At 37.8% G+C, this 14,518-nt stretch overlaps 1 protein-coding gene across 8 annotated transcripts in view; it reads right to left on the bottom strand.

Annotated features, from left to right (window-relative positions):
- LOC124117045 (6-phosphofructo-2-kinase/fructose-2,6-bisphosphatase 3-like) overlaps positions 1-14,518 on the bottom strand; it is a 101,448-nt gene that overhangs the window by 67,346 nt on the left and 19,584 nt on the right. Inside the window, exon 1 of one of the 8 annotated variants that reach the window (XM_046478737.2) lies at positions 11,997-12,237. The exons of 6 other annotated variants lie outside the window; for them this stretch is intronic. In XM_046478737.2, coding sequence (XP_046334693.1) covers positions 11,997-12,021 — 25 coding nt within the window. In that variant the 5' untranslated portion in view covers positions 12,022-12,237. Of the gene's footprint in view, positions 1-177; positions 321-11,996; positions 12,238-14,518 lie in introns of those variants that run through there. One more of the 8 variants, XM_046478736.2, reaches the window with a different exon arrangement.

The raw sequence follows: 14,518 nt of genomic DNA, 5'->3' as shown, positions 1-14,518 counted from the left end.
AGAGATAATATCCTTATTATTTAGACTAGAGATTATATAACCTGAGTACACTACCCTAAATATTGGACACACAATATACCATCACAACGCAGTATTTTAACCTTGAGAACTGATCACACAAATACATTAAGTTAACATAATCTTTACAATAAGCCACACACAAAAAACAAAGGTTACCTTGTGTTAGAAGTAAACAGTGCTTAGTTGTGTTCATGGCAGGAGTTGATACAGTTATGACTGACGGAGACACCTGAATGTACTGCACTCAAGATAAAAACCACAGCCCTGTCACCACAGCTATGTTAGGCATATCAGAGTGATATTGACCCCAAGGTCACGTCCACAAATACAGAACACACTGGATATACACACTAGATATACACACTGGATATACACACTCCCTAACATAAGCAGGATGGTTGGATGTAGGTCATTATAGTGGTGTTATCAGGACTGACTTGTCCCTCTACCCAATACACTAGTGACATGGAGAGCGAGGACACTTGTCATCAGTGAATTGCCAGTGATTCCACACTGGCTCACCTTCTGTGTGTCACATCCAGCATTCATACACATCAGTGCAGGTAAAATGCAACATGTATATTGCCTGCACATCAGTCACACCAACTACATGCAATCTTGTTTAAGAATCTGAATAATGCAATCGCTTATATATGTGTCCTCGGCAATAATTCATATACACTTATATCATGTTCAGCTGTATACCTGTGAAAACAGGACCCTTTCTGGAAGCGGCTTGATTCATATGAAGGGTTACTGTGACCCAGGCAGGGGTACACAGGGCTTATCCACTGGACAAATGGCCCAGTGTTAGAAACTGGCACTAGTTCTGCAGTCCTTGCCAAACTGCCCAATAGTTAAGGTATCCTAAGGACTAGTAGAAATTTGCCATTTTTGAGGGTTTTGCTATATGTTATCATTATAAGGACCAGTGGACTAAACCTGTTAGTTTCTATTGCTGATAGCCAGTTAATAGTTACAAGAAATTCCTGGACAAACAAGAAAATAAGATTCGGTTCTCCGACAACCAAATTATTAAACAGCAAAATATTAATTTTGACCCAAAACACATGGCTTGGAAAAAAGTGGAAACATCCCAAGTATTATCAATCAAACACTTTCTCACTTCCTTGTTTTGGTTAGGATTTGTCAAATCCTGCCAGGCCCATAATTGTCAGTGTGAAGCAGTGGAAATGGTATATGGTGTTTCCAACCAGCTTCCATGATTTCACACACCTGTGTCTTTTCTAGATTCATCATCATACTGATTAATTAGAAATCTATATAGTGTAAGTCATATTTCTCAACACAGATGCGAGATTAGTCCATTCGCCTTTTGTGACACTTGCTCATTATGTGACAATAGTAATGTGTATTATTCACTATTCTCGCATATATAGAGGTTATTATTGAGAGTAATACCCCATTCACATGCACAACACTTACTGACGTAAGTAACTTTACACAGTAACCCTTACATGTGGAAGACCGCCATGGTATTGTGGTAGAGCGTCCTCCCGGAGAGCGGAAGGTCCAGGATTCGATCCCCGGCCGTGTCATACCAAAAGACGTTAAAAGATGGTACTTGTTGTTAACCTGTCTGGCACTCGGCATTAAGGGGCTAAAACAAGGACTGGGGTATTCATGTTTAACTGCGGCATGGTATCTCAGTGAGCTAGCACTATAAATCGGCATCAGTCCGGACTAGTACAAGCAGCCACACACACACATGTGCATGCACGTCGCTATATAAGTGCAATAATCATAATAATGGACGCGACGTTAAACCCAATTTCACCTCACCTACATATGTGTAATTATACATACGTGCGTATATATAAATTTACTTTGCATTCACATGAAAAGCATCTTAGGTGTGTAAAAAAGTATGTAAATTGTGTAAGGCGCACATATTCGTCAGTCTGTTCACGGCTTTCAACACAAAACAGGTTGTTTTCCAATCAAAGTTGAATGAGAAGAGATTTACTTCACTGAAAATTTTCGCGTGAAGCAATATGTGTAATATATTTTAGGTAGTGTTGTCTTGTATTGATGCAGAAAAACATGTATCATATCGTCACATTTAAACTCATGATGCAGCAGTGCACCAATATATCGTTTCACCCCTAACGTCTGATTGTCTGTGGGATGAAATAGTAATTGTTTGAGATGTTGTGACACAGATACTCCACACCTGTCTGATAGCTCAGCAGACTCCGAATCCTCAACCAACTTCAGTCTATGAGCTACTGTCTGATGATGCTCTGTTCTCAACAGATGCCAAACATATCAGTTATATTCAATTCCAGACGTTAGGCTGGCCACCACATACCTTACATACATGATCTATGTATTGAGAGACCAGTACAGTCCTTCCATGAATGATGTGTAAAGGTGTTTTCAAGAAGAAGCACTGTCCATCCAGGCAATGGCATGCAATAACTGATCAAATATTGTCCTTTCAGCCTCTATCCACATACTGTTAAGTAAGGTTGGCGTGTTGGCCCATAAGTCATATTGCAATATATATCGCAATTCGGAGACCTGTATTGCGATGTATATGTAAATATGTTTTGGGCCCAAATAATACCTATTTGTACTGTTCAAATGGTACTGCTTCACTCAATAATCCAGACATCAGATTGCAAGATGGGTTTTGACAGTATGGATAAATGAGTCTACCTAATATTATTATTTCATCAATATGGAATGTTAATGTCAAGGAACTCTGTTGGTCCAAATGTCCCAAGATGATAGATATAATATATATATAATATATTCATTCTTCAGTGACTGTATTGGAAAATATTGATACACAAGGGTTGTATTGCTGACATCCGTATTGCAATCTTCTGTTATACCGGTAAGAATGCACACCCCTACAATTAACCATTTTTATTTCTGCTCCGGCACAACTTGGTGCTGTACGGAAACACTGGAGCGTCCATTCTTCGCACTTTTTCTAAACATAGAAACATTCACAATTTACTTTCATCACTGACTATTTTTTCTTGCAATACGTGCCTGCCTTGAACCACACCAACATCTTTTGCCTGTCAGGATTTGTATTCTTTCTCTGATAACCTGCTGATAACAATACTCAGACAATTTCCTCTCAAGGTTTTTCCTTAGACACAGTTCTGATCTGATGTGGATTAAAACTCAGCAATGCCTGTCAAATATCTTTGTCTGTTTACTTTCACTAATCAGAAAGTTGAGTTGAATCTCAATCTTTTCTCATGCTTTTTATCGAACCATTTTCACACAGACAATGAACCTTTATGATAAACTGCAGTGGAAGGCCAATTCAATAACCTGGCAGTGTTTTAAGGTCTTGTGCTTCTTTGATACAGTTGTATAATGGATGATTTGATACACCTGTCCAATTCTTTCCTTTGTGGTACAGACCCGTGAAGATTCCGGGGTAGAATAGGTCTTCAGCAACCCAATTGCTTGCCGTAAAAGGCGACTATGCTTGTCGTAAAAGGCGACTAACGGGATCGGGTGGTCAGGCTCGCTGACTTGGTTGATGCATGTCATCGATCCCAATTGCGTGGATCGATGCTCATGATATCAATCACTGGATTGTCTTGTCCAGATTCGATTATTTTCAGACCGCCGTCATATAGCTGGAGTGCTGAGTGCGGCGTTAAACAACAAACCAACCAACCTTTGTGGTACAATCTTGTTTTCTTTGACAGTTCGAAAGAGAAGCAGATGCTATTTCTATGGACGTGCAGGCGATTGAACACAAGTTGAGACACCTATTTTTGACATATTCTCATTTTATAACAAAAATCAACCCTAAATATTGCAAAAGTGAAAAGAAAAATGCACATGCATAAAAAAATTGCTTCATTTGTATTTTTTTGCAGAAACCTTTTTCCAAGTGCTTGTTTTAAGGAATTGACCTCGTGGAATCAATCTCATTATTCTACCTAATTTTGCCTCCTGACCAATAGACCTGTGTCATATTTAACTGGCCTTATATGTTTTAGTAAGTGAGAGTGTGCATCATTGAAGATCAAGAGAGCACACTGTTATTGTTAAAATATACTCTATCGAATTAGAATATTTCTACATTCAACAATATTTAATAACATGTGTAGACAGTCGCCAGCCTTGCAAATATTTTAATTTGCTGAATAAATGACTGGAATTAGATCTAAATATTGTTTTAAATGTTCATAGATGTAAATACATACCAACCATATCATACCATAATATTTATGTTTACCAGTGTGCAAACCCAAATAAATAAACAATGGGGCATACCGTATTTCCCAACATAAGTGTCCTGGGCACCAAGAAAATTGCTTACTAAAACCGTACACAAGAAGTTAAATTTGATTTCAGCAATAAAACGGTAGTGAACAAACTCGAAGTTCAAACATCAGTGAATCTAAAACTTTTTCAATGATAGTTACTAGGCAATTGCACACTCCTTATGAGTTGCTGTTTTCTGAAACAAATGTGTCATACACATTGTGTAAATATTCAGTCTTATACAAGATATTATAAAAATTACATCTAGATTTGTCATGAAGGCTTAGTAAAGCAGGGCGCTAATACGGCGAATATGGTAAGATATTAAACATTCGGTCTGATAAACATAATGGGTATTCTTAACATTTTGAATATGTCTATATTGCTCAACATCAAACTCAGCATCATTACAGCTACATTAAGCAGGCTTGTTAGTAGTGAAGTCTGGACCAAATAATCTGGTGACCAATATTCAAATGAGCAACACTGCAACTCGGTCAGGATACAGTGACGTTGACAAGGCCACCGAATCTGTCCACCCTGTACAATTAGTTGCCTCTTTCAACCAGCTCAGGTTGAAGGGACCAATTCTAACCCAAAATCCTAGAGGGACCCTTTGTGTTTGTTTACATGTCTACACATTCTCCATGTTTCTAAAAATACAAACTTAAAAGAATTGGATAATGAGTCCAAGGTTTGTATGGACACATAAAAGGGCTGCAACAAGTACACTATGAGGCGAATATGATTCGTATCACAAAATAGGGTAACGAATACGATTATTAATTCACCAATACAATAACAAGTCAGCAGCTGATTTATTATTTGTTATATTCAGTGAAGTAATAACAACATAAGTTATTTGACATGGTTTGTTAATTATTAATATATTGTACATTTATATATTGCACTTATCCAGGTACTAGTATCTGCTCAAATGCGACAATGACCAGTGACCACAATACTGTCAAACTAAATAGTATGAGTGTTGTCTTTTGAAGAAATCTATGCATACAATATGTTCTTATGGGTATTTTTATGTAAATGCACATGGTTGCATATTCATAAAAATTTGATTCTAGTGGACACAAATAATGAATTCAATTCATGAATGGATACGGTTCGATTCACCGAATACGCGAGTGAATCGTAACAGCCCAAACACACAATGTCAACATCAAATGGCTGTGAGGTACAGGGACACTCGGATCCTAACGCTGATGAGGAAGGACAAGTTTGGGCCAGTCATCATCCAGGCGGTCACCTCCAGTTTATTATCGGTACTAACCACATCTTAAAACTTCTGCAATCCACATGATCCAAAGACTACTTGCACAGAATGATTTCAGTGCTTACTAACTCCAGTACTTTATCACTGGCTGAAGGCCATCTCCTGATAACACTGAGAATTTGTCATCGAGACTAATATTGTTTCAAACTTGCTAACCTTCTGACATAGTTAGTTTGTTTTGGTTTATGTGGCATGGGAGGTGTCACGTTATGGTGTACATTCATAATCAGTGTCAACTCAAGGACTTTTAACATTCTCCAATATGGTCTTGTCAGATTTGTCATTGACATATTGTCAAGATCACATGATTACGAGTGTCTCAGAATTGTCATTGACATATTCAGAGCTTACGTGCGTAAAATACCCCCCAAAAATATTCAAAACCCAATTACTTTCAATTGACTTGCATACAGAAACGCATGCATTAAGTGAAAAACTCAACCAAATAAACACCAAATAAAGCTTTTTCAGCTTGCGTACAAAGGAGCTAATTTCCGAAACACAATTACGAGCTAATTTACTTTCCGAGTCAAGCCTATATATTTAGATCAGTTATATACATCTAAAACATTTTTTAAAATCTTAAAATGTTCACTAACTTGGCGAAAAACCCAATCGAGTGATGCAAACATGAGTAAAAAAATATTGGTTACCCAATGAAAAATGTAGAAACCCAATTGAGATAGAAACCCCAGGGTAAAAACTCAATTGCTCAAAAAGTTATCTGGAACTCTGCATATTGTCATGATCAAATTATTACGAGTGTCTCCGTTTTGTAACTGACATAATGTTATTATCACATCATTCTCTCAGATTTGAAGAACTGGTAATATTAACCACCTTTCATATGTTATTGAGAGAGAGTGAGTGAGTTGGGTTTAACACCTCGTTCAACAGGATTCCAGTTACATCACAGCATGTCATTTCAATGAGGGAGCAACGACTGAAGTGATGCACCTGTTCCTCAACTATCCAGTGATTTTCATCCACATTCTATTATGAGAAGTACCCAGGATAAAAATAGCCATCAAATCTTATTGCAGACATGAGAGAAATCATGTGCTAACATATGTTTATAAGGCATTAAATTCATGTCAAAATATCCATGCTTGTATTGAAGCTAAGAAACCCTCCCATAACCCTAATATATTCTGCTTCCTCTTACACCTTAGATCAGTCACCCAAGTCTCCACAAACACAGACCATCATTCTCCAAGTCTAATGTGTTTGGATGCCTATTTTTATGACATTCAAATCAAAACAAAGCTATAATGGTAGTGAATGGGTCCAGGGTATTTATCTGACAGTACAGAGACATAATACCCTGCATTGTCGAGGATGATCTCTATTCTGTGACCAGTGTTCAGTCATCATTTTCTAGGGTATGTTAAATCAGGGACTATTATCTTTGGTTTAAGTCCTACGGCTTGCTGACACAAATGGTGCCCAAACATTGAGTTGATGCTTGCTTCTGGAAGGCTTACTTAGGTCAGGACCTTGATGGTGCTGTTTGTACACAAGGATATCATTATGATGTTCACTGGCTATCAGTGGGAGGGCTAGACTAGGGTATTCAGCCCATCCAGGTAGAGGATCAGGATACATGGAGCTCTATTGTAGATAGGAGGATGTTGAGATGAAATGTCAGGATATCTCTGTCAGTTGGGTGTAGACATACTGACAACATTCCAACTATGTAGCTCTTACATCAATCCACTACTCCATATCCTACCTTGAATTGAAGGTGTAAAATACCAGCTTAGCCTTGTGTGACATGTCTTAGGTTAGGATCCTCAGGTTCAGAAACATAGGTTTTGGGTTACAGCCTTGCTCCCCATCTCTTGTAACTTGGACACATTCATTCTTTATCTTTATGATTCATAATTCTGGTCCGTTCACGTCAACCCAAGATACAAATTCACAACACATTTGAAGATTAATGGACTCAGTATTTTTTAGCTGTGTTTCAGAGAATGGTAATATGGGTAGCAGGGGTTTTAATCACTCTCTTGGTGATGATAATGTAAGGTGATAAAGACAATGATATTCTTAACCCATGACCAGATGCACCAGATTTCCTATACTTATGTGGCAATCAGGATAGATAGCTGACTTTAAAAAGAACCACTCTGCACCAAGCAGTACATCCCATCCAACTGTCTCTGTTGACGGCAACCTACACAGCACATTACACATGTGACAGGGTAACACATCTATAGATCTCGGACTACCATATTTTCTTGAGTATAGTACACTCTTTGTTCCAAAACAACACAGAGGTGTAGAGGGGGGTGCATAGTACATGCATACAGTGAGTTTTTATCAGTGTTTGAAATTAAAACAATTGCCAGCCTGCCATCAGGACCCACAGAGTTTAGAAGCTGCAGGTCCTGACTAAACCCTTCAGGCTCTTATTTAAAGAACTGACAAATAATTAGACACATAATACAGCAGGCCCTAAAGATGCCATGCAAATTTGAAACTACAGGCCCAACATGAAATCTACCTTCCAACGCTGCCAGCTATATGAGGGCAGTCTGTAAATAATTGAGCCTGGACCAGACAATAATGATTGACATCATGAGCATTGATCCACACAACTGGAATATGAAGACATGCATCAACCAAGTCAGTGAGTCTGACCACCCAATACTGTTAGTCACCTGTTACAACAAGCATATTAATAAGTTGCCCCTCACATCAAGTATGGGTTGCTGAAGACCTATTCTCTACACGGATCTTCATGGGTGGCACGTAACACTAACACTCTAGGTACTAAAATTTAAGTCCCTTAAAATAAGCTATCTTACCTTGACTGGGATATTTTCTTTATTAAACATTGTTTGCCAGAATATATGAAATTGCAAATAGATTACCGGGTATGTATACTTAATCTGTAAATATTGACACATTATATTCTCACAAATTAAACACATTCACAGATGTAGGATTCAGTCACTGAACACAATTAAGTTATGCAGATGATTTGCATAAACAAACAAAAGAAAGTTTTCCACATCACATCACATCACCAGAAAGTTGATCAACTCATTTGTAATTCATTAGCAGTTCTTTTTGGGCATATGGACAGACTCAAGATAATACAAATTTTGACTCATCAGTAAGTGAAATGTTCAGGAGATAAGCCTAAGGTGTTTTCAATTTAGAACTAGCTTACCTGTAGATACATCTGTGCTAAACTGAATTTGTACAACCTACTTTATTTGCATATATGATTTACCCGTGACGATCCAGGTTAGCATAGGTCTTCAGCTTGCCGTAAAAGGCGCCTATGTTTGTCATAAGAGGTGACTTGCTTTTCTTTGATTCCTCCATGTCAATAAAATATTTTCTTCTGTGTGTTTAATGCACACATACCAATATTCCAGCTATGTCCTGTAAATAATCCAGTCTGAGCTAAACAATCGAGGGATTGATATAAAGGACAACAATGCACACCAACAGGGTATGATGACGATCAGCCAAGTGACCAAGTCTGAACATGTTCCACAAAGATGTCTCTTACAGCCATCACAGGTTCAAACTGAGGACCAATGTAATTGGTTAAACCTCACCCCTTTGAATAACCACAAAGATGACCCAGCTGTGAATGTAGGAAATGGGCAACTTGTCCCTATACAGTAAACAATCTCTGCCTAAACACACTCACGGATGCACTTTTTGTTCATCTGCGTTTTATTTTCATTTGTCTCTATATGTAGTTACTTATTTAGAAGTTTTTATCCAAAATGTATTTAAAACATACTTGTATACAACCTTTTTTGTAAATATGGTTCCAACATGGTTATTCAGGGTTAGAAATTGGCAGTAGTCATAGTCCTTGCCAAACTGCCCAATGGTAAAGGTATCATAAGGACTAGTAGAAAATTGCCATTTTTAAGGGTTTTGCTATATGTTATCATTATAAGGACTTGTGGATGAAAACTGTTAGTTTCTAACGCATGTTTAATTGTTAACAAAAGCATGATGGTACCTGCACTAGAGAGCTGATGGCTTCGAACTACAAGTGATCACTGAATTTGCTGTGATCTATCACCATTCATAATCACCTACCACTTCCAAATTACTTGTCTTCTGCTGCTTTTCCTTCAAGATCCATCACAATGCACGATTGATCAAGATCCATCACAATGAACAATTGATCAAGATCCATCACAACGCACGATTGATCAAGATCCATCACAACGCACGATTGATCAAGATCCATCACAACGCACGATTGATCAAGATCCATCACAACGCACGATTGATCAAGATCCATCACACTGCACGATTGATCAAGATCCATCACAACGCACGATTGATCAAGATCCATCACAACGCACGATTGATCAAGATCCATCACATTGCACGATTGATCAAGATCCATCACAATGCACGATTGATCAAGATCCATCACAATGCACGAGGGGTAGTGTAGGTCTTCAGCAACCCGTGCTTGCCGTAAAAGGCGACCATGCTTGTCGGGATCGGGTGGTCAGGCTAGCTGACTTGGTTGATGGATGTCATCATATCCCAATTGTGTGGATAGATGTTCATGATATTAATCACTGGACTGTCTGGTCCAGACTCGATTATTTACAGACCACTGTCATAGCTGGACTATTGCTGAGTGCAATAAAACAACAAACCAACCAACCAATCATGTAACTTCATTACACACTAATACTATGAAAAGATTGAACATTATGTAGAGGGGAATGTCCGAGTCACTCTCCATTCCTTAAAAATAATGGAGCAGTGGCCCCGTAGGGGCCGAGGTCCATTATATTTTAGGAATGGAGAGTTACGAGGATATTCCCCTACTTAAAACTCATTCCTACTTCTACACTTTGACATTCTGTGGTGGAAAATATTTGAAAAATAAACCAGGACTCTTTGTTGTCTGTATTTATACTGTGTGAGTCGCCCTTGCGTAATGCACGAGGAATGGGTTCTCTGCCGCTGTTGCACGTGCACCAAGCTCCATCGCGAGCTGACATTTACAATGCATGGTACACGGCTATTCATAATTTCGTTGGGTCCTAAACTAGTATTTATCAATCGTTTGCATATTGTCAATACATGCTGACGGGAATAATAGGAAATATAGAGCTCCGAACAAGGATATATATATTACCTGATTTGTTTTTTTCTCGTCAAAGGTTTATGTAATTGCTGTAACTATGAACATTGTTGTAGGTAACCTGCTCCAACACAATATTATATACATATTATTTTGAGCTTTTAAACATTATCCAATATTATGAAAATATCTAATAGTTAATTTCACACCATTCCTTCATGTGGTGCCATAGTTGAGGTTGATAATTACACGTTCTCAAATCAAACGATGCTGGTGAGACATGTTTTCATAAAGAAATTGAATTTATTTACTTTTCAATCAAAGTTAAAAATAGATCCGTCTATTCCAAGTGGAAATAAATTCAAATGTTGGTTCAAGATAATGGATAGTTGACAAACAACTCTGCATTCCTTAAAAGCAATGGAGCCTTCAAACAATAGACTGACATCACAGATGTGTTTCAACAATGATTAACATTCTATTGATTCAAAAGAAACAGTGATTTATCTGTCATGTTGAACTGATGCAGAGATGGATTATAATCATTGTTGGTTAATTCAGAACTCACTGATGCCTATGCCTAATTTCCTATCCTAGCGGAAATCCAACAAACAAATTCATGATACCTTCCACACATACAGAAATTATTCAAATACAAATGTCTAAAATCTGCACACACGACATATGTCTGATGCTTCCTGATGTCGCGAACAGATGTTGATGATAAGTACAAGGCTGGAACAGATAGCAATTGAAGCTGTCACTGGCCTCAGTTCATTTTGGATTTAAGGTTTCTCTAATAACCAGAATTATTTTCATGAGTTGCACAGTTTCAGTGAATATTGGACACATGGACAGGTCTAAATTTGTTAGGTTGACTGTCAAATATTCTTCGAACATCTGGATAAGAAAATTTCCAAGTTCACCTGGTAAATTTTTGACAAAGGTGAAGGCCAGTAGAGTAGAAATTAAATAAATGGTGTAACAGAAATTAATCTAGAATCAAACATTCAAAATGGATATCATAATGAAAAACATATATTTTCAAAATGCTTTCTAAAATGCCATTTCAAGTTTAAGGCTTTATATCAAAACCTTTTAATTTTGCATCCTAAAGTGTACAGTATTTACTTTCCATATCCTGAGAAACCATAAAAAAACAACTATTATTTTAATTTCAGTTATAATTTTATCACTACCAGTTATATCTGTGTAGCATAGGTGTGATGCATAAGTCCTAAGAAATCTAATACTAAAATGCCTTGAAATGAAACTTTTCAAAGCAAAACTGAAGATTACAAAAACATATATTTGCCATGCCTTACTAATTACCTTGTGCACTGATGAAACTTGGCATTGTAACAACCAGTGATGAGGAGACTGTTTACAAACAACGTGAGTTCACAATCAGCAGTGAAGAGTTTGCGTGTACACCAGTCGTTGTCGCTGCCACCACGCTGGAGTGAAGTGCTGCCACTGTCACCGTGTGTGCCCCATCTCCACACACACAGTATCAACAACCATTCTGAGACACAGAGGAACGAGTGTGGCACTCTATCCAACATACACACAGAACCACACACTGACAGTTGTCATTGACGCGGCTCACTGCCTCACCTTGTTGCTATACCACCTGGCCTCACTATAACACAGGATTCACTGATGGACTAGGCACAGGCTGAAATTCACCATGGCAATGAATACACACTTTTTAGCTGGGACTCGGTTTGGAACTGGATTCCACGTACAGCCCTCCAACCTTAATTTTTGCTCAGGTAGCCACTGGCTTCTAGCAGTAATATTTTAGTTGTCATGTACAAATTTAAGGAGCCGTAAGAAACTTTAAGGAGCCTTTGCGTATCTTAAAAAGGTTCAAAAAAGGGGAAAAAAAAAAAAAAATATTGTTTGTTTCTAAACTCACAATTTGCAAATGCAAGGCTCCGATTCACAATAGCACCATTCTGCAATGAGTGAGTGAGTATGGTTTTACGCCGCTTTTAGCAATATTCCAGCACGGGAAGGGACACCTGAAACGGGGTTCACATATTGTACCCATGTGGTGAATCGAACCCGGGCCTTCGGCGTGACGAGCGAACGCTTTAACCACGAGGCTACCCGACCGCCCTAGTTCTGGAATGTATCAGACACTTTGGACTGCTTGATGCATGATACATCAATGGGCCATCCAGCGTTGTGGGGCTGATTGACTTCCTGATTCTTATACCACCTACGCACTGCTGGCTGGGGCTCATACTCTTCCTGAAGAGGGCCATCACTTGAAATTCGGACCGAGTCTTCAACAGTACCCTGGACCAGGCAAACCAAAACTTGCTCATTATTAGAATGAGCAACAATCCATACCAGTGTTCAAATTCAGGATGACAATCAAAACGTCCTTTTCATGAATATCACTTATTTGAATATAAAACTTTTAAGGGGTCCCAAGAATCAAATACTCTGGGAGGAACATTTAATAAGGCGTTGGGCGCCGATTCGTCAGCAAGTGCTTCTGAAAACTGTGCATGCTCTCTAGCACCTCCACACATTCTGAGGAGGCACACAAAGGGAAAAAGATGGTAGTGAAATGATATAATTAAATAACTTTAAATATATTATGTTAGCATGACTTTTCAGACTTGCATTATTGTGATCATTTTATTTTCTCCCCCTTAAAAACTGTTCAGAATATACTAAAATTAGATAAATATGAAAATAAACATGAATCCATTACCTTAATGGATACATAATCGAGAAATAAACGAAACAGATTGCATTCTTAACAAAATTAGAATTTATATCTTATTATTTATAGTATGGAATAATTAATAAATTACCTGTTTCAAGAATATATATAATAAGACGGAATGAATGTCACCAACAAACACTGTTTTTCTTTTCTTTTTTTAGGAATTTTCTGTATGATTTCGGAACAGTATGGCATCTAAACTTTCATGGAACGTCCAAAATCAAATAGAAAAACATATGGGTATTGTTTTTAAAGGATTTCCAAAATCCTTGGAACTATTTCAGGCTCATGAACGCTCCGTAACTCATTACTGATTTATGGATAGCTAAGGGAATAAGATATTTTCTCAAGTCAAATGATACGTGACCACAGTTTTGTGGAATGTAACCTAGTGGATAAGATAAGCAGAACCAGAATCTTATAATTGAACAAATAATCCTTATTCACCAACATTTCCAATCTGACTTTTTTATTTACCTTACTATTTTTGCATATGCTTTGTATGAAAGTGTATATTTTGATTCTCCAATATTCAGTCAGTGGGAGTAAAATGACACTATTTCCACGTGGATTGGTTACAGCCCCATTCTCTTTTGGTCTCTTATGACTTAAAGATAATGTAATAAAGTTAATAAAAGTCAATTTCACTGTCTGATTGCCTGATCTATGACAGTCTGATGGTTAGTTTTTTGCATTTTACACAAAAAACAATTATACTTTACAAACACAATGTTCAACAATATTACTAAAATCAGTCTGTTGAAAACTGTTTCGTTTGACGGTGGAAGTTGACAAATCAATCAATCGACACACATAACCAGTGACAATGCAGGTCACACATTGAGGTATGACATACATACACTGGAGTAGGAACCACATATACATCAGGCAGATCACACACTGGGATAGGACAAACACACACATAAGGCAGGTCACACATTGGGTTATAAAGACACACATAGCCATAAGGCAGGTCACACACTGGGTTATAAAGACATACATAACCATAAGGCAGGTCACACATTGGGTTATAAAGACATACATAGCCATAAGGCAGGTCACACACTGGGTTATAAAGACACACATAGCCATCAGGCAGGTCACACAT

Source organism: Haliotis rufescens, unplaced genomic scaffold (genome assembly GCF_023055435.1).
Source record: "Haliotis rufescens isolate VD_foot unplaced genomic scaffold, xgHalRufe1.0.p SCAF_45, whole genome shotgun sequence".
Taxonomy (NCBI): domain Eukaryota; kingdom Metazoa; phylum Mollusca; class Gastropoda; order Lepetellida; family Haliotidae; genus Haliotis; species Haliotis rufescens.
Note: the sequence above shows the minus strand (reverse complement) of the source record. Positions and strands in the feature narration are given on the sequence as shown.